Consider the following 25249-nt stretch of genomic DNA (forward strand, 5'->3'; position numbering starts at 1 on the left):
GGGAAGCGCGGTGGAGGAGCAGTTACCAGGGATTGAATCAGGAGCACTCGACCACTAAACCACACCCCCAGCCCTTTTTATTTTTTATTTTGAGGCAGGGTTTCATTGAATTTCTTAGGGCCTCATTAAGTTGCTGAGGCTGGATTTGAACTCGTGATCCTCTTGCCTCAGCCTCCTGAACCACAGGGATTATAGGTGTGCACCACTGCACCTGCCAGAAAGGGGGATCTTGATTAGGAGAGCGAGCCCTGGTAAGGGCTACTGGTCTGGGCTTCAGGCAGATTCTGGGCAGGTAAGTAGGAGTGCCTGCAAGGAAGTGTTGCTATAATCAGGCAGACAGCTCACACCTATCTTTCCTCTACTGTACTTGGTTGGTCAGCTCCATTGACACTGGAGTCAGGCCAGTATGGCTAATGTTATAATTCACTGATATTCTGGAGCAAATTGAATTTGAAAGTCAAATTGAGCACCTCATTACCATTTATGGCACAGTTTCTGTGGGAAAAGCATTTCCAATTCTAAATAAATGAATTCTGGAACACCTTCTCTCAAGAGTTGTAGGGCAATAACAAGGACTTGCTCACACAGATGACCTGCCACAATGGTCAACTGTTTTCTGATCACTGAACATACAATTATCACTGAAAAGGGAGGAAAAGGTGGAAGTGGGCAGGGAAGACCAAACTTACTAGAGTAAGCTGGAAAAGTAATTAGAAGAGGATTTGTTTTTCTTCAAATGTGCCTTTCCTACTCTAGAAATCAGAAAATAGACATCAAAGAAGGAAAAGTGGCAAAAGAAAAAACAAATCAGTTCATGCAAGTGGTGAAAAGGAATTTTGGTGGGTGAGATGAAATCACATTTTGTTCCTGGCTTCCCAGAAGATCAAGAACAAAATTTATCATGTATCTATTATACAAAGTGCTTGCCCCTCTGGCACAAAATATTAAAATACCATCTCACCTCCCAAGTGATTTTCATTTTACTCATCAGTGAATACTATTCAGACTCTTCAAATCATTTTCACTGGGAAAAAAAAAAAAAGCAGTTGTGCTCGTAGGTACAAAGTATTTTGAGGGACTCAAGATGAAAGGGACTAAAAGTGTGGTGCCTGTAGGAAGTGGCCATGCTGGGGTCTTAACATGGTGGAGGGCAGCCTCCACGGCCAGCACTCAGGCTCCAGGCTGATACATTCACCAAGTACCAGCTCTCTCAATGTCCCATTCATCTCCTTTTCATTTTGCTCAAAAATAAAGCTCTAGATAGAACGAAAAACTAGGAAGAACTGAGTATTCCAAGTATTCAATTGTTTTCTTTCTCAAAATGGTGAACTACAAGGCTGAGGATGTAGCTCAGTGATAGAGCACTTGCCTAGCATGCACAAGGTCCTTCTGGGTTCAATGCCCAGTGCAAATAAATAAATGGCAAATGATAAAAGGAATAAAATGTGCAACAACTATTCCCAGCCTGACTTTATCCCATCTTGAGTAGTGGGCACACGGCCCATATCTTCCAGTGAAATTGTTATATGGCTGCTATGGTCTGTGATATTGGTTGTTCATGAAGTCTCTCAGGGAATGAAGTCAGGCTAGTGAGACACAGGTGTGGAACAGCTCTGTGTGCTGCCAAACACACTACTCCAGGGCCAACAGGTGGGATTCATCACCCTGGAATGACTGCACACTAATTTGAGAACACTAATAAAGGAACACAACTCAAAATAAATTTTCTGGGAACTCATTTCTCAGGACATACCTGAGTCTCAGATGGGAAAGGAGACTACTAGCATGTTAGTTAATGATAGGAGTTATTTCAAGATGATCTCATTTTTTTAGGCATTCATTTGGGAAATTATAAGAATTGGCATTTAAAAAAATAACAAGATAGTCTACAAATAAACTCTTGGTTTATTTTCACATGGTTTTAAGGCATTCTCCATTTCTCCTCCTGCAAGTTCTGGTTGTTTATAATTGTGAGCCGCATGTTATTTTGATTAGTGTCCTGCCTTCTCTAAGCAAAATGTTGTATCAACTTAAAAATTCACTACCACATCTTGATTTAGGGAATAAGTTTAGAAATGTGTTCTCTATTAATGTTCTTTGCAAACAAACTCCAAAACTAAAAAAGTGGACAAGAAATAACTCAACATCTCTCATTGTCTTCCTGACAGGCTCAGAAACTAGGCAGAAGTAACGAGACTCAGATCTGTTTGCAAGGAAGTTTCTGAGCCACCAGATAGTGTTGCCTTTCGGGCCAAATTTAATCACCAAACAAATGAAAAGGTGCCATCTGTCTATCCATGTTAGTTATACACACACTAGCACTTTCTCTGAAGGGAAACAAGGAATAAAGATGCAAGGATGTGAGCAGGTAGATGAACTAGAGTTCAAGCAGAGGGAATTTATATTTTAGGAATTTCTTCTGATATAAAGAACTAATAAGTCAGCCATGTATCATTCTTTTAACAAAAACTGAAAAATACACATAACTTAAATATCCAGAACATAAGGCTGGTGATAGCATCTAAAAACAAAACAAAACAAAAGTATATCATAAAAGATACCCTAAAAATCCTCAGTGAATATATAGTATAGATTCAGTTTCTTTATGATTACTCATTAGTTACAGATATACTGGAGAAGTCCCTTGCTTAGACCTGGATTCTTGTCAAATCTACAAAGTGATTATCTTAGAGAAGAATCAGACACTGAACACATGGTTTCTCCCAGCATCAATTTGTAGAGTGTAACGAGAAGACCTAGTAGAGATGGATCTTCTCCCTAGACATTGCAACCTGATTATTTATCTAAGGAATTCTTGTATCGAATTCAAGAATGGTTGATGCAAGAATAAAGTATCAAGTGGACAAAATCCTTAGAATTCACAAGATGAGAACAGACCAGGGAAGAGCTTACTTACCTCTTATCACTTATTTGTATTCTAGTCCAGTACAAAGGCTTCATAGGACAACTGGGCTCAATGGCTGGTTTCCGAGGACATTGGCTAGAAGAAGAGCTGAGTCCAAAGAAGAGTCCAGGAGGAGGTGGGGGTACAAGTCCAGGGGGTGTTGGAGCAGGAGGAGGTCCCCCACTGCTGGGTAGAGCTGGGGAGTTAGGTAGTGGTGGTGGGGGAGGAGGTAGGAGAGGTCCCGCACTTGGAGGTAGCGGAGGTGGTGGAGGGGGCGGAGGAGGAGGTGGTGGTGGCCCAGCAGTCACAGGTGGTGGTGGAGGCGCTGGTGGCAGAGGTCCAAGTCCAGGTGGGAGGGGTGGAGGGGGAGGGATGGTAGGGGGTAGAGGCGGTGGAGGAGGCGGGGGTGATATCTTCTGCTGATTTGATGAGACGCCTTCCCCAGTCTGAAGTGGTACATGAATGTCTTTGTTGTCATTTGGGGGAGAAAGCTGACTTAAAGAGGAGATATTCAGCTTTTTGGGTACTATTTGGTTACTTCTGGTTGTCTTGCTTTCACCTTCACAGGGTTTAAGGAAGGTCTCTCTGTCTGTCTGGACACACACATTTCTGTAGGCCTTTGGAGGGCAGCCATCATCGGTGGAGATGCAGACATCTCTCATCTCTTCACCTCCTCCTCGCCATTTGTGTTCTAACTCGTGTTTAAGATTTTCAATGGTTTCTTCTAGTCTCGCTGTTATCACTGCATGCTCACCCCGGATATGAAATGCCTGAAGTTCAAACTGGGCCTGTAGGAAAAATCAGTGGGATAGGAAAGCATTTATATACATATATATGTATATAGATATAAATATTTATATTTATATATAAATTTTAAATTTTATATATATATATAAAATCCAAAATAAAAATGATCTCAATACCATCAGTGTGCCGCTGTCAAACAGCCCACATAAATGCACTCAAATACAGGAACATTCTTTTGAGAATCTAATAGGGTGTAAATTTCACTTTATGAATTTTCCAGGGACCTACACAGTTGGGACTTGATGGGTAATTTCATCCAATCTGAGCTCATGGGAGATAATTACTGTGGATTAAGGTTTAGAGTAAATCCGTTACTTAAGAACTTTCACCCGGTTTTCATATCAAATGCAAAACAAAATTTTTAATAAAGGTTTGAATATATCTTTCATAACTTTTGGTTTGGGTTTGGAAAAAAAAAGAGAACTATAAGAAAAAAAGTGGTTTGGAGATCCTTCTGTTTAGCTGCTATTTTTCCAAATCTTTCTTAGAAGGTTTCCTTTATCAGGTTTCTAGGACAGTACAGCAGAAATGGAGGGCATTAAAGCAGCAATGATACATATTTTTTTAAAGAGTTCCCATATCATTACTGTCCAAGATCAGTATTTACGTCCGTTTCATAATAATTTCAACATAAATACGTAGAAAAGGGGGAAACTAAAGTTCACCATTTTGAAATTTTCTACACATCAGCATTTTAAACTGTATTTTATGGGTTTTACAAAATTATTTTTCATGTTTATTTCTTCAGCTATTTTAATGCATTGAGTGTGTAGTTTTGCACACAGAGCTGGTGTGACTCTAAGGATGGAAGAAAATTTAGTTTTCAAAATCCAGTGAAATGGAAATTAAATATTTTTGGTGAGTTTGCATAATTTTTACCTCCCCCATCAGGTTATTAACTCCACAAGTTGAAATCAGTGTCAGTGCTGTCTTTAGTACACAGCACTGATGAGGTACATGGATGAAGTCACTGTTATATCAACAATCATTGTCTCAAGATCCTTTCTATGGCTAGTTGGGTCTTTCTTCACCAAAATTTTAGCCCACAAAGATCTAAATGCAAAAGTACATATACATTCCCAAAACCTTTGATGGTGAAAAATTAAAGACATACTTCTAATGGCCTAGTTGGGCAAGATAAAGTCATAGGAAGCCTTTTTACTTTAATGTCACTTTCAATTATTAGTAATGAGGCTCAACTTCTCTCTAATGTTCATTTTCGCAAGCCAATCCCTAAATAGCTATAGTGAGTAGAATTTAAAGGTTTTTTTCTAAGGCTGATCTTTTTACCTATGGACTTGGTAGCCCTAAGCCAACTCAGAAGACTTGGAGAATTCTAGGCACTGTCTGTTTTGGAGCCTGGGTTTGAAATCACACCACCTGGCTCCCACCTTGGCTGAGCCACTTGTCAGCTCTGTGATCTTAGGCAGAGAACACTATGTGCAACAGTATGAGTTTCTTCACAAGCAAAGTGAGGATAAAAGGGAGTCATCTCCAAGACTTTTATAAAGGTAAAATGAGACATTTGTATAAAACAGTAGGAACTGTGCCAGTAAGTTCTGAATAAGTATTTCTGTTACTGTTAATAATGACAATATTAGAGTGAGCGACTAACAAATTCCCATTATTCTTATAAATTTTCAAATAATGTTACCTTAGTTGAGTGCTAGGCCTGGAACTAGGAAAAGCTTAAGGCATCAAGAAGAACAATGTACCACAAATACAAAAGTTTTTCCAAGTTTTCATGGGTTCCACTACCAACTGCCTGAAAGTAAATTTCAAGCTTAATGGTCAAGATCATCTCTATTTCAATAATGCACCATCTCCATCTCCATCCTCAACTCCCCAACATCCTACTCTAATTTCCACCCCAAATAATTTGCCAGCATTTAATTTAATTCTCATAACTAGTTCAGGTCAGTCACCATAGACTAACTCTTGTTTGGTGTTCCCTACTAAACCTTCTTCCAAAAAGGCTAACAGTGAAATAACCCTGACAGGGGCATCATTTGACTCAATCTTCAGCTTCTTCACAAGTAAAACAATTGCAAAAACATATACCATGGATATAAGACATCTCTATAAGACATCTGAACCCTGTGTCTACAGCAAATGCCTGAGACACCACTTCTCAACCAAACCTGTTTTAAATCTGCTGATTTGTATTCCTATGTTGTTTTGGTGGCTCTGATTTAATACATGGGTTCAACATAGTGGGAAAAACACAAATTTGGCAGGTTATTTAACTTCTCTGTGTTACACTTTTCTTGCAAGTAAAACAGGGATGATGATAATAGGATCCACTTACAGAGCAGCAATAAGAGGCAGACAAATTTCCATACACAAAACATCACACAGAACAGCATTTGGAACATACTGCTGTACAGTTGCTGTCCTTATCATTGTCTTTTTCAGTGCCTAACAGATCAAAGGCCAGCAGCCACATCAACTTGCTAGGGACTTAGCACACTTCTCAGTATTTTGTATCTACCCTGTTCCATGTTCTAAAGCAAAGATAAGGATATCCACATCCTTCTTTCACATGAGTAGCTATCATGCTCCTTCTCATCCTACCCGGGTTCCTTCACAGCAGAGCTTTTGAAAATTGCATTTGATCCTTGCTTTATGTTTTCTCACCCTTTCCCTTTAAACCAATTGCACTTAGTTTCCATCCTACTGTCCTATTAACACCATGGTTTGATTGTCACCTTCAATCAGCATTTTTCAGTGGTTTTGCCCTCTCCTCTTGGCACTGTTGCATGTGCCTTGAAATTGCCTCTGCTTCCTTGGATGTCTGATTCTACACTCCACTCCTCCCACCCCTCTGGTGTCTGCATTCACCCTCTTCCTCCATTCATGCTTTGAATACTGATCCCAGGCATCTTCCTTGCCATTTGTTTTCTCTCTCACTTTCTAGGTGATTCTATGTCCTTATATGGTAAATAAAATTCATTCACTATACGCTGGTGACTTCTAAATTCATACCTTAAGGCCATAATTCCAACTACCCTTTCAAACCAAAATCTACCTGCATATTTAATCAGCTCCCTCAGACTCAACATGTCTGAAGTTGAATTCATTGTTGCTAAATCTCAATTTCTTCCCCCCCGTGAAATTCCTCTGGTAGTTTGTGGCATCATCACCCACCAATCACCACATCTAGAGACAGGGTAATCACCACATCTAGAGACAGTGCTGGGTTCACACTCAATGAACTATCTGTTTTTCAATAAGTTTCAGAGATTTCTCTGATTCATTCCTTTGTTTTCATCTCCACAACCTCATCCTTTCACTAGGTCCTCTTTACCCGGACAGTGGCAAAAGTCACCTAAGTAATGTTTTCTGACCCAAGTTTAGCCAACCCTGGTTCCAGGAACATTTAAAAAAAAAAATACAACTTTTTTTCCTTAAAATACCTTCACCACTTAGCCATGGCTTACACAATGACAATGGGGCATTTTAGCATAGGCAGCATTTCTCAACTGTTTTCTGCCTACTTTCTCCACTTTGGGTTCTTACCCCTAACCCAGAGAAGTCCTGGATTCCAGTCTTACTTAACATAACTTCCTGCCTCTCCCAGCACCATGCTCTTCATGCTTCTGGGGCTTTGCAAATACTATATTCACTCAATACCCTTCTTCTGCTGCAAACACCCAAGAAAAGGAGCAAATTACCAAATAGAAGTCCATGAAAGGGTTCCTCACAAACCATACCCACAGTTATGGAGAACAACCAAAAAAGGAAAACAGTGCCTTTCCATAGACTCCACACCAATATGCTGAGGTGACAGTAAGAAGCCCTGTTGATCGCTAAGATTTAAATGTCCCTGTGTCAGACAAAAACAACAACTTACCTTTGTTCTTTCCTGCTTCATGATACCCTTTGATTGTTCCAGTTGTGGTGCATTCATGAGCTCAGAATAACACAGTAATTTGAAATGATTAAAGTAATAAGACCTTCATTCATTCTATATCTGTCCATATCCTATCAATTATTTCTAATTGTGCCTCGCTGTATGACAAATGAGGTATCACAGGTCCATGCATACCATGAAATGAACTTTACAGAAAGCTAGTTTTTAACCCTATTTGTCACTCTACTACCTGTTAACTTCAACTTCTCTGCACATACAAACTATGAGCTACTTCCCCTTCTTTCTCTAGCTTCAGTTTTAGAGACACTGGTAATGATGTGGTGATTCAAACATGGAGCAGAACTTTGAAAATTATATACTCCCAGACAATACTTGCCCAGCATTCTGGTAATCTTTATGAACTATCCTTGGCCTTGTTTCTCTATTTCTTTATCTCTCCTAGCCCTGGCATTGGCAGACAAAACTAAAAATAAAGGTAGACCAATGGAACATGAAGACTGCTTTTCTTGCACATTAAACACACTTGTAAGCAGCCGACAAGCAATTATAAATCCTCTATACATTTTTAGATAAGTATTCTTTAGGATATATGAGGCCCCACCAGTTTTTCTCTCCTGGACTCTCCCTGCTAAAGGTCCATTGCATTGACCCCAATACATTATCTGAAAAGAGACAGCTTTGACATATTTCCAGTCTTCCCCAAGTTTTATCTACATTCCTCTACTCACAACTTGTTCCCTTCTATTACTTTCACTTTTGGTCATATCCTTTTCCCACCTGCAACAGTCTGTTGATCTACAGCCATCTCTTAAGCAAGATTCGAACTTTGAGAAGGTAACTCCAATTAAATCATCCTGTTCTCTTTCATTTGTACTATGTCTGTTGGTCTACTGGAGGACCTCTTAGCCCAACTACCCAATAGAATCACCTGGAAAGTTTGGTAGAAGATACTGGCAATCAGACCCATTTCCAGAGATCCTCACTTAATCAGTCCAAGATGGTACCTCACACTGGTATCCTTAAAGCTCTTCAGGAGATTTCACTAGGAGCCAGAGTTGAAACCAACAGTAACTTTAGTCTGTTCTAAAACAACAGCTCAGATAGTATGACATCATAGTATCAGTAGGTTCTTTTTGGAAATGATTTTTACTTGGATTATTTCAGAATCTTCATGGGAACATGTGTTATTTTAAAAAGCCCCTTCCTAATTCTGATATGTCCCAATTTGGGGGAGCTATCCCTTCATTACCCATGTTGAGAATAATTATTCAACAAACAGACAAAGCTAAATTCTTTACATGATACTCCTGGCTCTTCAGAACTTGACCCCTACCTACTTTTCCAGACACATCTCTATTCTTTCCTTGTTGCCCCAGTACAGCTCATATGTATGATCAACTCCCGCATCTTCATGCTTCTGCACATGCTGTTTCCTCTACTGAGGACACCTTTTCTCTCCATTTTCACTTAGTGGAAACAACAAAGAAATATCCAGTAAAGCTCAGCTGAACCTTTTCTTGATTTTTCTTAATACGTTTTCCTTTGTCTTTGTTGCCAACAAACTTTCTAGGTTCATACTACATGACAATCATTTATAAGTTTATCTTCTTCGCAAATCTGAACGCTCCAGGCAGTGGGGGACCACACCTTATTCGTGTTTAAACTTCCAGAACATTACACACTCTTTGGCTAATCAGTGATCCACAACTGCTTACTGAATTGATGATTTCTTCAGCTGAAAATATGAAGACTTCCTTGATCTTCTGTATTACCCACACAGGGACACTGGAAGCTCCAAAATACAATTAAAAGAGATGAAAGTCCCCTTCTATCTTTGATAATCCCATGTACAGCGTAAGTGATAAGGCCTCATGATCATCACTTCCAGACTAATGCAAACTGTTCAGAGCAGTCACACTATTCTGTTTTCTGCCCACTTTTCCCATTTTTGGCCATGAAAATTCAGATGAAACATTTAAGTTTTGTTTTTAAATAAAGGTTCCAAACATTGATGTAAATCATATTTAGTTTTAATAATTCAGAATACTTGATAGACAAGTGTTCTACCCACAGCAAGTGCAGAGGATATTCCCATACATATCATAAACTGTCCAGTAGAACTTAACCACATCTGTGATTCTAATCTGATTAGGAAATGGGCTTTGGGTAACTCCCCCAGTCTCCTCTGGGGCTGGCTCTCCTTCACCTACCAAATCCTCATTAATTTTTAATATCCTCCACCTTACCACTGCTTAGAGATAGCATCGAAGGAACACAGGGTACTGAAACCCAAGCAACAGAGGGAAACTTTTGCTTGTCTGGTCTCCACAAGCATGTCTGTCAAAAAGAAGATGGAAAAGTGCCTACTGATGAAAGACACCGTGTTGGTGCCAAGCACTGCAGAAAAACCACCCTTTGGCATTTTGTTGTTATGAACATTCTCTCTCAGGGGTACTGCCAGGTCCAGTAAAAAAAGAAAAGAAAAATCAGGATATCTGCTGCACAACTTTAGTAAGCCAATCTTTTTCAGGGACTGTTCCAAATTCTACATTCATGGGTTGGAGAAAGCTAGATAGCTCCTGGGGGCTGGGCAGAAGCACAGTAAAGCTTCACCACTTCAGAAAAGTGTGGTGTGAGCATAGAAAAGGGAAGGAAAGAAAAATAGGGCTGAAGAATACAAAGCATCTCAAAGGGCTGGGATTCCATTCTTACAGAATGACTGGGCAAGGCAAGAAGGTAGTGGATTTTTGTCTTTGGATGTGTGAGCAACTGGGTCCTTTCTGGGTTTTTATTTTTGAAGGCTGCATAAGAACTTCAATAACCCCTTATTTAATTGTTTTATCTTTGCTACTGCAGAAACAAAAGTCTCCACTAATAAAAAGAATGGCATTGGGTTTGATGAGAACCCCATAAATTAACAATAACTGGTTTTAATTAACTGTTATCAATAATTTTTTTCTTATCAGAAATAAAAGCACATCAAGTTACAAGCAAAAGGGCATCTCAGGGACGCTCAGAAACATGAGGCACATCTGATATATCACTGTAATTAGAACTTACTAAGAAGGATAAAGAAATAGAGAAACAAGGCAGGAAAAGAAGGGGAAAAGACAATTGATAGGATAAAATAGCACTAAAGTTGCCTAGGGAGTAAAACCCAGCGCATGAAATTCTAAAGAGTACAAAGTGACATAACATCAGTAAAAATGTGTAAAAATGGTTCACTCATCTGCCATGCGGATGCTCAGTGAAGACCAGGGTAAGAATGCTACCATCATGAAATGAGCATGGAGAGCACTGTGCCTGGGGCTTTCATTTAGCCCTTGCAACTCAGTGAGGCAGACTTGGGGGGTAAGGTGGGGGGACCTGTGTAAATTCCCACAAAAGGAAAATGGATACAAAGAATGCAAATCCGGTGTGAGATTCAAATTCACGTTCTTTCCACTGTGACATGTTGAACTGATTACAAATGACTCCTCAACTTGAAAGTGAATAAATTAACCATGATAACTAATAATAATTAATGACTAATAATATTACATATCACCATTATATACAAATCTTTGTAATACATTTAGTATTATATCAAAGCATATAATTTTGGCAATCACCTGAGAATTGCTGATCTTTTTCCAGATGGAAAAAGAGGAGCATAAAGTAATTAAGAAAACTGCTAATAAGAAATAGACTTCAAGTCTACTGTTCATCTTACCATTCATTCTTAATATTTTTAATGTTATGAAATCAGGATACTAACACAAAAATAGAAATATTTAAAAAAAATTTGTATTCTATCTTTCTGAAAAATAATTGGAGGCATTAAATGAATAATAGATATGAAATTGTTTGGTTCCCAGGTATATAGTGGGAAAAGCATTGGCTAAGTATCAAAAACCTAGCCCCTTCTCCTGGCTACCTCAGTCATTGGCTACTTGCCATTAGCCAACTTTTAAATTTCCTCTTAGCTTCATTTTATTGACTGAAATTAGAGGTTTAAGACTTAACCACTGTGCTCACTTCAGCAGCACATATACTAAAATTGGAACGACTCAGAGAAGATTAGCATGGTCTGTGTAAGGATGACATGCAAATCCGTGAAGCATTCCATATGTTAACAAAAAGGACTTAACCTCCAAACTTTCCATTAGTTCTAAAAATTAATAATTTCCACACCCAAGACTTCATCAAATTTCATTCTCTCACAACTTCCTTAAATACAGTTCTATTCATGAAACTGTAAAGCATAGCATTATTTAATTCATATAATAAGAGTCTCAATTCAGATGAAATGGAACACTGGGTTTGAAAGGCAATAATTTTAAGAATTAAGTACAAGCAAATATAACTATGAATAGTCACCCTAGGAAAATAGGAACAAATGTTGGAAATCTGCTCTTAAGTTCTTACTTGGGACCCAGTACAAAAGAAGATTGCCATCAGAGTGCGTTTTGAGAAATTTAAAAAAAAAAAAAAAGAAAGAAAAAGAAAAGAAAGAAAGAAAGAAATCATTCCTCATGGGGAATTTCTGTAACATTTTATTTCTAAGTTATTACTATCACCAAATATAAGTCACAGAATGGATATACACACTGGAGTAATCCATGGAAACAACTTTCAGCTTCATTTTTCCAAAATGTAATTCCCAATCTAATGAGTAAACCCAAGACTGCAGATTTTTAGGCAACGAGCCAACACTACTTCCTTCTCTAGTGAGAGGACTAGTAATTTTCTGCTGAATTGCCATTACTAAGATAGAGGTAGCCCAGAGCGGTGGGACCCATTGAAGATCACATGCAAGGTCAGAAGCAACAGAGGATGAACTCTGGCCCTGACAACTATTATACAAGGAATTATGGCAATCATTTTAGTATTTTCCTCTGGGTGATTCATCTTGTCTGAGAAAGGATACTATACTGTGGCTCATGCCCCATCTGTCCAATAGCATCATTTTGGAAATATGATGTGGTATCATTTAGAACTCAATTATGTTTGCCTAACATACTCCCAAGTTTGTGTTTTCTTTTTATTTTATTGGAATCTGGTAGGAACTATAAACTATTTGGTCAGTTATACAGAATTATCAAATGAGGCCAGATCATATCAAAAGGAGCCAGTTATTGAGGGTTTTTCCCCCCAATATAAAAGTAAAGATGAAACTTATGTGTAAGAATCTAGGATTACTGCCTAGAATAGAGTTTCCATATCTTTACAAATCATGTAGGCTCTTCTGGTAGCAAGAGGAGGCTCTGGGGAGTGGCTGTGACAATTCCTACTCATGGGCTTACTCTTCAAGGTGGTATTGTCTGTTCCAGGCTGACTCTACACACACCCTCATTGTGTCAAAGATGACTTCGCCACCATTTACTCTCCAAACAAGTTTGAATGAATATCTGCTATATACGAGGGCTTCTGAAAATAAGCTAGCTATGATTCACACTTTGAGAAGTGTATATTCTAGCTAAAAATAGCAATGTAACAATAAGTTATGTCTGGTCTTCAGGACAGCTGAACTGACATGAGTTTTCCAGTATGATTATTACTAGTGCTATTATTAATATTCAGATGTACTGTTTTCCTTAACAACTGCAGAAAATTAAAGAGCTACACAAGTCAATTCATTCAGCAAAGGCGTCACAGGTCAACCATGTTGCTTTCATTACACAAGCAACAAGCCATTCTCAGGCCCAAACTCCCATGTACTTCCACTGAGTTTCTGTCCATGAGTAAGCCAAGAGGTATTTGGCTTCCTACCTTCATTATTTGAACAAATGACCAATGATGTGTGCCTAGGCCACAACCACATTCTACTAGCCACTTTGGGTCTTCCCAAGGATTAGTCACATGGTAAATCTGCCACTGAATAGGTTTTAAATTATAGGCCAATCAACAAAGAAAACAAGAAAGTTTATGTGTTTTTCATTAGGCTCTGGGTTGCGACCTAAGATGCTTCCCTTAGAGGAGGCTGGGAAAGGAAATGTCTTGAATTTCCAAAACTGCCCACTAGAGCCAAAAAGCACATTCATTGTATAATACGTAAGTATAGCAGCCAGAAGAGGTTCAGAGAATCAAGAACAGTCTTCATTCCTTCAGTAATGGACCCAAGGAGAAATATTTTCTGCTATACTTTTAGAATCTGGGTCAGGTAACATGAAAAAACCACTGTGGTCAGAGAACCTGGCTGCAGAGTGAACTTAGATTTGTTTCATATTCTTATTTTCTTCTTTGAAAAGCAAACAAGTCAGAAGATCAGGGGGCTTATACACTAGGTTTTAGGGACTCACGGAGGTGTTTCAGTGATTCTGCAAACACTTAGTTTTCATGAGATGAGATTTTTAAAAAAATTTAACCTTAAAAGCAACTGTGACTGTAAAAGCTATACTCAGTATGTATACATTTGGATAATGCCAGTGTATCTACACCTACAATGTGTGGGGTTTGTGGGGTTTTTAACATTTTTTTTTATTATTATTGTTTGCAGTCTTTGGAATACCAGGTTTCTCCTAACATCTTTCCAGACCTATTTGGATGCCTTGAGTACTGTTTCATTGGTGAGGAAAGTTGTAGCTGCAAGGGTCTCTTTTCTTTCCTTCATTTCCTTTTTCTATTTATGAGCTTCTGGGCTCATATGTACACCACTGTAGCATGTGTACCTTCTTAATTAAGCCAAAGGGTGTGCAATGACTAGCAGGTGAACAGGTACTGTGCCAGGTGAATAGCTACCATGCCAGACAACTATAGCAGAATTTCTTACATGGTGCTGTTTGAGAGAGAGATGTTTATGATGAAAAGAAAAGTTCTAGCAGTTCTTATTTCTTTTAAAAAAACATTTATTTTTTAGTTGTAGGTGAACACAATACCTTTATTTTATTTTTATGTGGTGCTGAGGATTGAACCCAGTGCCTATTACATGCTAGGCAAGCACTCTACCTCTGAGCCACAACCTCAACCCCAGTTCTTAATTCTTGCTGGTTCAACTATAAAATAAGATTTTCCTGTGATTCATGTTTTAATCTGAAGGTTTATTTCGAGTAGAATACTGGAATTATAAGGAAAATATATTTTTTTAAAAAAACTGTTTCCTTTCATAATTGCATGTTTTGTAAAATGTGATTTTAGAGATTTTTCTGTCAGTAAAGTATACCACAGAAATTAATTGGATGCTGTTACTAATATAAGACTCAACAATAAACATCCCTAAATTCAACTTTGCATTCATCAAAAAGACATCTAAATTAAAACATATGAAAACATGCTTGTGTCCCTGGGTTAGGGAAAGAGTCCTTAAATATACCACCCAAAATGCAATCTTTTTAGGGTATGTTAATCAGCTTGATTTAGCCATTCCACAATGTATACATACATCAAAATATCACATTGTACAGCATACATAAATATGTTTGTCAATTAAAAGTTTTTAAAAGAAAAATTTATTTAAAAAATAAATTGCAATTTTTCAAGATTAAAATCTTCTGTCTTTTGCAAAACACTATTAAAGCAGAAAATGAGTCTCTGACCAAGAGATATATTGGAAAACACATATCTGACAAAGGAATTTTTGTTCAGAGCATAGAGAGAATTATTAAAACAAGCTAAGAGAATAAACTATTCCCACCCTCCAAATGGGTAAAAAATTTGAAGAGGAAATTCACCAAAGAAAAGAACATATGTGGTCAGCAAAAAAGCAATAAAGATTCTCAACATCATAGGGAAATGCAAACTAAAATCTCAATATGATATCATAACACATCTAATGGAAGCAAGGAAGGGAAGGAGGAATAGAGGGAAGGAGAGGGAAAGAAAAAAAGAATGGGGACTAACCAACCAAACAATATCAAGTTCCAGTGAGAATATGGAGCAGCTAGAACTCTAAGATCACTGAAGGAATTTGGAAATGGTACAACTGCTTTAGAAAGAAGTTTTCCCATCCTTATGAAGTTCAATATACACTTTCTATATGATCTTATCAATCCCATTCCTAAGTAATTGCCAAAGTGAAGAAAAAACATTGGTTAACATGAAAATCCATACATCAATGTCCTCCACAGGTTTATTAATAATCACCTGCAATGGTTAATAGCCTATGTCAACTTCACTGGGACATGGGGTATCTAGATATTTGTGAAGTATTTATTAATCTTCATGTGACTGTGAGGGTGTTTTGATGAGATTAACATTTAAATCAGTAGACTGAGTAAAGCAAATTGCCTTTCCTAATGTGGGTGAACTTCATCCAATCAGTTGAAGGCCAGAATAGAAGGAAGAGATTAAACTTTCCCTAAGAAAAAAAAATTCCTCCTGCCTTATGACCTTCAAAATGGGATGCAAACTTTTTTCCTGTCTTCAGGCTCAAACTAAAACAATGGGTCTCTGGGTCTTGATCTTCCAGCCTTTGGATTGGAACTATACCATTAACTCTCCTGGTGATTGAGCCTTTGTATTCATATAGCTACATCATCAGCCCTGATGGATCTCCAGCTTGCCAACTATCCTGTGGGACTTAGGACATATCAGCCTCCATAACTGTGTGAGACAATTCCTTATAATAAATCTCTTTATATATGTTTTTAAATATGTGTGTGAGTATACACACACCCATCCTATTAGTTTCATTTCTCTGGGAAACATCAACCAATACACTGCCCCAAACTGGAAACCACCCAAATCTTCTTCAGCTGATGAAAGGATAAACCAACTGTGGTACATGCACAAAGTAAAATTCTACCCAGGAATGCGTGACTGAATGAATTTGGATGAATCACAAATGCATTTTATTAAGTGAAAGATGCTGATCTCCAAAGCTTACATCCTGCAAAGTTCCATTTATATTACATTCTGCTAAAGTCAAAACTATAAGGACAGAAAACACATCAATGGCTGTTAGCAGTCTGAGGTCAGGAAAAGGGTCATCATCCATGGGACACAGGGGGATTTTTTTTATGATAATGAAAACATTCTATATTTTAATCATAGTATTATTATGTGAACACAGGTTTGTCAAAGCTCAGGACAATTAACTTAAAAAAGGTTATTTTATTGTATGTAAAATTATATGAATAAAAAAGTACCCTAAAGATTGACATCATAGTAAGTTAAAGATAGGTACACATAAGTACATTTATATAAATTTAAAACAGTGAATAAAGAAACCTGCCACTTATCACTTAGGCTTTTAAACAGAATTTTATGTGAAATAATCTCTCTGTTGAGAAAACACACTATAATAAAACATCTAAAGAAGTGCCTGTCTTAAAAAGACACAGGTTTCTACCTTCTTCAAAGAGAAATGTAACCTTTTTCATCAATACTGCTGCATTTCACACCTATGGCCAACATTCTGGGGATTTCTCTTTCTGGGTCAAGGCTGGGATGGGATCCGTGGGAACTGTCCAAGATGGTGCTGCCACATTCAGCATTAAACACTAGCTAATGAGATCATAACCAGGGAATGAGTGAAGGGTCATCAAAATGCTCAGGGTGTTAGAATGTTACATTGTATTTAGTACTGTGATGTCTCATTTCTTCCCTTGTCACAATCTATTTTCATATCATAATACTCATGATGAGTTGAATTTCTCATAGTAGTTGATCAATAAATGTTGTCAAATAAAGAAGTTCTATTATTCTGCCTCCATAAAGAAACAAACAAAAAGACCTAAGATTTTCCATTTCCAAGCCAACTAGAAGTTTTCTTCATTAGTGTTTTTCTTAAGCCAGCCTCTAATACAAGGATCAATCTTAGGTTAAGAGTGCCACAGTTTTTGTTGTTGTTGTTGTTCTTTTAAGCAAAAGATTTCATAGTTTTTTTTTTTCCTTTTTAGTTATAGAGAAATCCACCCATTATAACAGAGTCCGTTTTGCAGTACAATTAGAGCAGTTCCCTCCTATGACTTATAGGGTCTCCAAAACAACAGTGGACTACTATTTCACAGTATGCTGCAAATTCTCCCTAAGATCTTTATTCTACAAAAACGAGGATAATGTTACCTGTCTTGCTTCCTAATATATTTTTCATGAGAAGGGAGAGGAATTCAGAAGAAACCTCACAAAAATTTAAAAAACACTCTTCAATAAACATTGCAGGGTTTATATAATATTAAATGCAACTAACAGCAACAAAATGGGGTTAGATACATTGTCAATCAGATGATAGAGCACAATCCATAGGTCTGGGTTTATATGTATGTTTAGATGGCAATGGCTTTAGAGTAAAGACATTGTGATTAAATGGTTAAATAGAATTCCACCTTTCTTCTACATAAATTGTATTCAGTGGGATCCATATATCATGAGAATGCACATTAAACTAGTATTGTATCATACAATAAAAACTGAGATAACACTTATGTAACACACTGATGGATAATCAATCTTTGAGTGTTTTTATAATTAATTTAAAAAGGAGAACATGTGAATTTGCCTAAACTCTGCCCCTTCATCAAAATAAAATTTCCCATTATATTCACAGACCAGTGTTGTTCCAAAAGATTTGCAGTTATTTATTGTCTTCACATCTTTACCATTCTCTACTTTAGGTTGCCACAATTGTATAAAAATGCTCACATAAGTAACTAATGGCTTTGTTGAATTACCCAATTTGGTCAATTTTTCCCCCTTCGTTTTCCTTTAGAACTCTGCACAGTTTGACTTGAAAATGGCATCTTGATATCTCTGAAACTGAATGCAAAATCTTGGGCTGGGAATATAGCTCAGTTGGTTCAATGCCCTGGGTTTAATCCCAAGCAAAAAAAAAAAAAAAAAAAAAAAAAAATCTTCATCTTCTTGATACCTTTGAGAACATCTTGCCTACTATGCTTCCTTCTCTTCATCTATAAGTCAACTTCACGAGGTCTATCATTTTTGTCTTTTGTTCACGTATGTATCCCTGCATCAGGAATTGTTAAATCAATAAAGAATTTTCACTGTCATAGTCAACTCTTATTAATCTTTAAGATTTTGTGTCTATGACTATTTGGTTCACTTAGTAAAAGGAAAGGAAGGGGAAAGTAACTACCAAGCAGTACCCATATAAGGCCTATTGCATACATGGTAGATGCTCTGATTTGTATGATTACTGCTATTATTTCTCAGTGGGGTCATATTAATTAGCACATAGCTACCTGTGACAATGTTCTTTCCAACAAGCCTCATGAAATCATAGCACTCATAAGTTCAAAGTTTCAGGTCCACCCACACAGAAATGGTAAGTTTGTTTTACTTAATGTTTCTTTCAACTGAATCATTTTATAATATGAAATATGAGAGGGCTGGGGCTGTGGCTCAGCAGCAGAGCACTTGCCTAGCATGCGTGAGGTACTGGGTTTGATACTCAGCACCATATAAAAACAAACAAATAAAACAAAGGCATTCTGTCCATCTACAACTACAAAAAAAATTTTTTTAAGTGCAATATGAGAGTCAACAAATTGATCCCAAGCTAGTCAAAATTAAAATTCTACAACAAAGATGTTAATATTAATATTGTGAATATATACCACATTTTTTTGGTAGATAAATTTTATAATCTAACTATATTTCCATTTCAATATCACTGAAGAACCATGGAAGATGTTTTATTCCCTAAACAACCAAGCAGTAAGAGTTGTTTTCCACTGGGACAATACTAAAATGATGTGAAGAGGTTCATGGAAATGCCTTGGGCAACAGAAAGTGCCCTGAAACAGCACCCATGTTAACATGGGTGATGGATTTATTCTGTGTAGTGGCAAGACTTCTTTTTTGAGTTTCTGTAGAAAAGCCATCAAGCTTACCAAACATCTTTGGTTATGGATCTACCCAGGAAGAGGCAAAAACATTTCCAGAGCTATGCTTGTGGAATATTTGCAACTGAGGATGTACCTAGGCAACAGGGTATAAATTATAAAGTGCATCCACAGCACGTAAATTTATGTGCTTGAACAAAACAACAGGATCAAAAATAGTGGTATTTTTGACTAACAAGAGAACAAAGAAAGGTACTCTGACCACAAGGCATCAATACCCATCATTTTTAGAAACAGTTTTGGCAAAGTGTCACACCGATTTATTTGAGCTCACAAAGATCTGATGTCCTATTTAAAAACAGAGCTCTTCTTTGTGTAAACATGAATTAAGAACATGTAAATCTCTCATTTAGATTTATTTTTTTAAATAGGGATTTTAATTATATATTTATAAATCTAGGGTGCTCAATGCCTTAAACAGTTAAGATAGTAAGTGGGGTTTGGCAGAACATTTGTTCTGATTACTAGATGTTTAATGATACTTGGAACATCAAGATGCATGTGAAATTACACTCTACTACAATGCAGGCAGAATAACTTGGAAAGGATCAGATCTCATTTTGACTTGATTCTTTTCTCCCGGAATATAGACAAACTACATTCCTCTTGTCCTCCCTTCCCCCTCCCATTAAACTATATTACTTTTGATTGATAGTCATCTCCATAATTTGTGCTTTTTGAAAGGATAATTGCTACAAGACCGGTTCTTTTCCAGTAAATGGAAGACATAAATTTAAATCAGTCTTACTTCCTAACTGATCAAATGTGGAATATAATTTATAAAATATTTTCAAAATAAATCTTTATTCTATGCAAAGTTTGTCACTTTAAATTTAGTTTGACAGAGGGATATGGATGGGTATAATTTTTCTCCCTGGCAATCTTTCTATTTTAAATGTTATGGCAGCACATGTTAATAATGTGAAAAGACAGGGGCAATTTTATCTGTAAACTATACATCATTCCTTTAGAAGTCATTTGAAGGTTAATAACTAACTATGTAGGTTAATGATGATGGGAGTGAGCTGCATTATGTTTTATCAAATCACATGATTTGATACTATTTGATACTACTAAGCATTTCCTACCAGCAACAAGCTGCTGTTTCATGGAGTGAGTTTGTCAACTATGAGAGATAACCCAAGTTTTGTGCCCAGGCAGCCTTCGTGAAAAAATGAACAGGCTCAAGTATCCATGCCAGTTGTTTACTCTAAATAGTTACAAACTACTTACACTCTAAATATTTAGATCACTAGGAATTTCAACATTGGACAATCACCGTCACCTTTCCTCCACTGCATGTCAGAGCACAGGAAGGCTTTCTGATTGCATGTCCTTGAACATAATATTAATATGACATATGAAACTGATTAGGATGGTTGAGGTGTTTGAAAGAAAGGAATTTTGATTTTTATAAAGATTGGCACAAAAATAATTTTTCTTTATCCAAATTTACTTTGTTAAAATATAACCCTGTCTCAATTATAGCTGTAAAAAAAGAAAGAAAGAAGTCTATATTCTTCTGGGTCTTTTTTTTTTATATTTGTCTCTTATGGATTTTTAGATTTTCAAATCAATATAAAATAGGTAAGAATAAAAAAATAAAATTAAATCCAAACATGACCTATGAGAAATATACTTCAGAGTCTGCTAAGAAAAATTGGAGCTTATGAAGGGGGAAGCATCTGTCTCTAAGTATGATTGCTTTTAAAAGCTGAGTTTGGAAGCTTCCTACACAAAATTCTTTAGCTTCTTGGTAATAGTGTTTTTAAAAATTCTTTGTTATGGATGGTGCTTGGTTGTAGGTTTGGAGGAAAAAAATGTAAAATCTCTCCAAGAGGGACTACTGACAGCTGGCAGTCTCTCTGTCTCTTGACTGTTTTTAGGTAATTAGGGTGCTAATGAGCAAGGACTGAGTGATGCTGTTGGAGGCCAATGTTTGAGTCTAACTCACCATAGGATAGAGTCAATCTGGACACTGTGACCCATATCTCACAAATCTAGAAAATTTCATCTGAGAATTATAGCCTATTAAGCTCCTATTTATAAACTCTGGTACAATTCTTAACCTCGCAGAGATAAAGAGTCAGGATATGGAGAAGTAAAGAATTAGGCAACCTTTTGATCTTAAAAAGTATCCAATTTAAAATTGAATTAAATATTTGAAAAATGTGGTCCTATTCTCCTCCAATTTATTTGTACATTCCAACTGAAATGTGTTTGATTTTGTTCATGTATATGAGGATTTTGCTTTCAAATGTGCTTCTTTAAACCTCAGGCAGCATATTCACAGACCAGCCTCCGTTTGGGGCAGTGTGATGGTTTATCTGCCCATCACTTAGATTGTAGACAACCCCTTCTCCCTCTTTGGCACAGTGATCTCTGTACAGCAGAAGTGATAGAGCAAAGGACTGAGAAAAGACCTGATGGTCAGTCATGACGCTTCTATCATCTGTCTTTACAGCAATGGGCTCTACTAATGCTAATTAATAGTCACCACACCATGACTCTCAATGTGTGGTTGGCTTTTTTGCACTATAGGATTTTAACAAATCCTGTTCCTAGTGGGAACATGCTAGTGGTTAAATGTACCAAGGAAGGAAAAGGATGAGAACAAATGAGCTAGATTTTAAAACCAGCTCTTTCAGCTTTCAGTTCCTCATCTGTAAAATGAAAGAATTTACAAATAATCACAAGTTCAAGCAAGTCCATGTTGCATTCACTAGAACGAATGTGAATGATCACTCGCTACAGGCTGATAATTTTTCATGTAGGATGATCAGAAGTCATAAACACCATTCTTCTAGCAGAAAATCATAAACTGCCAAAAATTCCTTTAAAAAAAACTTCTGGGAACATAGTTTTTCAGTTACAGTTCCCCTTGGTCTCTGGATTTGAAAAGTAGTACCTATAAAATCACTTTGGTTTAAATCTAGTTTCCACTATAGGGGAAAGAAAAAGGAAAATCCAAAGAGTGGTTAATTTACTATGGTAATTTACTATATTAATATAATCCATCAGGTGCATAGTACTGGTAGTGGGTGGCAGGGGGCAGGAACTCTGATTTCATGATTATAACAATGGGAGAAAAAGCTGCTTGTGTGCCTAAGTCAGGTATGAAGAGCCCAAGGTTTCAGAGGAGAGAGCCTTGGGAAGCTAGAAATGGTGTCACCTATGATGATGAAGACTTACTGGGCTCAGAGGATTGACCAAAGTAGATGGCAAATTGAGAGCAATCTGAATGAAAAGAAAAGCTGCAGTGATGAGAAAGAATGGGGAAATTGTAGAAGAAAGAATTTAATAGGTTGGAAGCTGATTCTAGAAGGCCCTAAGCACCATACTAAGAAATTAGTTAACTTGTAAGTGAACAGTAAGCCAATAGAGCTGTCTAAGAAAGAAGAGCAACAATGCATAAGTAACTTATAAGATAGCCTGAGTCTAGGTAAACTAGCAAAGACCTAAATTAAGATGATGGCACCAGGGTATCAAGGCGTTAGTGTGTACAAGGGACCATACACTTAAAATGAATATAATTTGGCAATCAAATAAATTCAGAGGCTGAAGATGCTACAGTTGTCAAGAATGAACTTGACAGTTTGGCTTGGATTTTTACTTTTAGGAGAACAGTGGACTTCAACTACATGGAGCAGCTAAGAAAAGAGACTGTTTTGTGTTATGTACATTGGGCATAGAACAGGTTAGTCAGACACAAGTAGATGAAGATGAAGATCCCATTCAACCTTGGGATTATAAGATTTTTCTGGTGCTCTAGCTTTCAAAATTGTAAGATTGAGATACTGAAACATTTCCCAGTGTAATTTTCCACAAAATGTTGGAAACATGCACCAGGAACACAGGGAAAAGTTTGAATCCAAATAAATGAGTTTGAACAGAGAGAGAAACTTGAAGCAATAAGTGAAATCTCTAAGTCACAAGGTTTAAAAAGAAAAACCATGAGACTAAAGGCTAGTTTTTGGAGGGCCATATTTGGGGTGTTACAGAGAACCTGAGAAGGCAGCAAAGATGAATAAGAAGTATGCTCAGAGAAAGAGAAAAATAAAGAGGAGAACCCACTGTCCCTGGTGTTGATGGAAATGGAGAATTTCAACACTGACGTGCTCTAGCACAGAGCCCGACAAAGACTGATGGGGACAACCTACAGCACCTCGTCTGTGGTTTGGAAGCTGCTTCAGTGGAGAATAAATGATAGAATTTGCTACATGTAAATAATGTCTGAGAACTGTGCCAGTGAGTGGCGGATGGAAGCTCAAGGAAGCTGTATGATTGAGGGAAGAGTAATTTTAATACAAAGGATGGCTGAACTTACTACTAGAAAAAAGAGGAAGGCACCTGTTCAAAAGGGAACAACAAATGAGCAAAAGGACAGAAAAGCTTAGTAGAGGATGATGCCACGATGACCAGATAGAAAAATACCAGGTGTCTCATTTTGTTTTCTCCTCTGAGGCAGAGGGACAAAGATAAAACCCCAGCAAAGAAATAAAGGTATAAATAAGCCTCCATTTTCCTCATCTTGGGGGCAGGGCAGGGAGCCCCCTTTTTCTCCCTAGAGCCAATTCGCCTCCTGGATTCCTGATTTCACCATCTTTCACTCTCAAGAACATTTTCTCATCAATTTACTCCTTCCTGGCCAGCTCTCTGCTCTGTGCTCTCAGGTCTCCTGCTCAGACTGGTTTCGCGTTTAATCTACATCCAGCGCATATCCATTCTTTCTTACTGCTTGTGACCTCACCAGATTACCCCACTCATTCTAAACACTGTAGTGAAGGCAGGATCCTCATTTTTTGGATGGTCCAAAAATCTCAGTCCTAGGAAACATCAGGGCTTCAAGTCAAGACTGGGTCTTCTGATGTGGAAGCCTCGTGTTCTTTCTCCTTATGCAGAGCTGTTTCTTGACAGTGGTGAACATGCAGGCAGTGGACTCTTGTTTCTGTCTAAACATTACAAAGTACCTGGCATGCTGTCAGAGACCCAACTTTAAATGGCTGAAATAGCTTGATAAATGGTGTGAAAATTTTATGGTCCTTCCGTCAGACATCATAATTTATTATCACATAATGCACAGTTAGAAGAACCAAAAGAAACCATCCCACAAGGACAAACAATGTGGAGGCAGTGGCCCTTTGACACTCTAAGGCCACAGGCATTATATGGATCCAATAAGAAAGCTGCTTCTACAAGCAAGAGAACAACCTCTTGATCTTGCAAAATGTTTTTGGACACCTAAAGGCCCTTTTATTACTGCAGTTGATTAAAATGAAAAGCTTAAACGACTAAAATGTTCTTTTTGATGAGTTTTTGCCATGAACTATGGACCTTATAGTCCAGTGGGATTCGAGCCCTTTGATCCTGGGCACTCACATAAATTTGGAGTCATAAAACAACATTGGATTTGATTTTACTAGTGTGGCTGATGTTGCCAGATTTGTAATGCAATCTTGTTTTCTCCCCTCCTCAGATTTGAGCCCATCCACCATTGTTTTATAGCAAAAGGAAAAAAGTTTCAATTTGTTTTTGGCAATCAAGCTTCAAGATTGAGCCACCTCTCCAGAATGTTGGAGTTTCATAGAAAAACCATTATCCTGTATTATATTTATGAAGACTGCAATCAAGGTTATTTTACGTGCTGAAAATAAAATGTCAAAAAGAAAAACCCTTTCCTGCATTGTAATAACCACAGATTTTCACTACTTAAGATGTTTAGAAGATGATGCAGTTGAAAATAGTAATTCAAGTTTGAAGAAGGAAAAACCTTCAGATTTAGAGTTCATAAATTTCCAGCAGGATTAATTGAAAATAAATTAGAAAATCAGTAAATAATAAAGGTTATTTACTAATGAGTGGCAGATCATATCTTAGTTTGCA

The 25249-nt window shown here is 37.3% G+C and overlaps 1 protein-coding gene and 1 non-coding gene across 8 annotated transcripts in view; one reads left to right on the forward strand and one right to left on the reverse strand.

Moving 5' to 3' along the window:
• The window catches only part of Fmn1 (formin 1), a 399662-nt gene that overhangs the window by 199391 nt on the left and 175022 nt on the right, over nt 1-25249 (reverse strand). For 6 of the 7 annotated variants that reach the window (XR_007343831.1, XM_048793077.1, XM_015480855.2 and 3 more), the window contains one exon: nt 2918-3693. Coding sequence is in view for 6 of the 7 variants with exons in the window: in XM_048793077.1 (XP_048649034.1) it covers nt 2918-3693 (776 nt within the window). In the remaining variant the exon portion in view is untranslated. Of the gene's footprint in view, nt 1-2917; nt 3694-25249 lie in introns of those variants that run through there. The other variant, XM_048793080.1, reaches the window with a different exon arrangement.
• On the forward strand, nt 11596-11700 carry LOC125613462. The gene has a single exon (XR_007344028.1). It is a non-coding gene; the product is annotated as a U6 spliceosomal RNA (small nuclear RNA).

Source organism: Marmota marmota, unplaced genomic scaffold (genome assembly GCF_001458135.2).
Source record: "Marmota marmota marmota unplaced genomic scaffold, marMar, whole genome shotgun sequence".
Lineage (NCBI taxonomy): Eukaryota > Metazoa > Chordata > Mammalia > Rodentia > Sciuridae > Marmota > Marmota marmota.